This window comes from Entamoeba invadens (genome assembly GCF_000330505.1).
Source record: "Entamoeba invadens IP1 unplaced genomic scaffold scaff_1105074724587, whole genome shotgun sequence".
Classification (NCBI taxonomy): domain Eukaryota; phylum Evosea; order Mastigamoebida; family Endamoebidae; genus Entamoeba; species Entamoeba invadens.
Genome location: NW_004191917.1, coordinates 1,365 through 2,778, shown reverse-complemented (window position 1 = coordinate 2,778; position 1,414 = coordinate 1,365). Strand labels below are relative to the sequence as shown.

The 1,414-nt window shown below is 35.7% G+C and overlaps 1 protein-coding gene across 1 annotated transcript; it reads left to right on the top strand.

Annotated features, from left to right (window-relative positions):
• Window positions 1-88: 88 nt before the first annotated feature.
• Window positions 89-1,348, top strand: EIN_132980 (protein kinase, putative; the record flags this gene model as incomplete). The annotated part of the gene is made up of 1 exon (XM_004185957.1): window positions 89-1,348. A coding segment is annotated over one exon (1,260 nt), but the record flags the coding sequence as incomplete, so codon positions are not given.
• Between the last annotated feature and the right edge of the window lie 66 nt (window positions 1,349-1,414).

Sequence of the window (1,414 nt, the reverse complement as noted above, 5' to 3'; positions counted from 1 at the left end):
TTTGTAAGATCTCAATTCCTGTATAACATGTAAACCGGAATTCTTTTTAATACCATCAGAATCGTTGGTGTGTCAAAATTATTCAAGTTTGGTTGGGTGTTTAGAAAAAACACCGTTTGGGTGTAAGAAATGTGATAATGGGTATTACATTGACTCCAATGTCCCTCGTTGCAAAACGTGTATAAACAACTGCTCTTTATGTTTAAACCAATACACATGCAACGAATGTCAAAACGAGAATGTGTACATCAACTCGAATTGTGTTCATTTTTCTCAAATCGAGTTTTGTATTGAAGCGAAAAGAGGGTTGTGTTCAATGTGTGTCGAAGGCAAGAAATTAAGTGATGATGGTCTTTCTTGTACAAACAAAGTGAATTTGGGATTGGCCATTGGTCTTCCGGTTGTTTTTGTGATAATAATAGTCACTTTAATAGCGTTGTCAATTGTTGGGATATACTTATTGTTTTTACACAACAAAAAGGAGAAGAAAATGTTGAATGTTTGCGTGTTCAAAATAAACCGTTCAAATATCATGTTTTATAAAGTGAATGACTGGCTTGTAGTCAACAAAGAAAAAATGTTATTTATTGACGAAAGCAGTGCTAACAATGAAATCCCGGTCAACAAAGAAACTCGTGAATTGTTATGTGTTGGGAACAAATCTAAAAATCCAATGAAAATACAATTTAGTGTGATAAAAGAGTGTGATCATTACACAATACGCACAGAACCCGCTTTGGTGAATTTGAAGAGTGGGGAAGCCTGTGAATTTGAAATATTTATAAAGCCGCTATGTTCTTGTAACATCGAGGAGAAGATTGTTTGTGTTGGTCTTGATATCAAGAAAGGTGTTGAAATCACAGAAAATATCACCATCAACGCGAAGACACAAATGACAACACGACTTGATTACCACGAATTAAAAGAAGAGAAGAAGCTTGGAGAAGGTTCATTTGGGATAGTTTATTTGGGTGAGTTCAGAGGACACAAAGTTGCGATTAAGAAATTGAGAGAAGGGTGTGATGACGAAGCAAAAGTTCATGAATTTGAAAAGGAGGTTTCAATGTTGGACAAATTCAGGTGTGAGTATTTAGTTCACTTCTATGGCGCCGTATTCGTTCCAAACAGAATCTGTATGGTCACAGAATTCGCTGAATATGGCAGTTTAAATGACTTGATGAAGAAGAAAAGAGAACAATCGCCTTGCATGGCAGTCAAGGTGAAATTCATGTTAGACATGGCAAGAGGCATTTCTTATTTACACAACAATGGCATAATCCACAGAGACATCAAGCCAGACAATTTATTGGTTTTCTCATTGGATTTGGGAGCAACAGTTAATGCCAAAGTAACTGATTTTGGGTCTTCAAGAAATATCAATTTACTGATGACAAACATGACATCACTAAAGGAA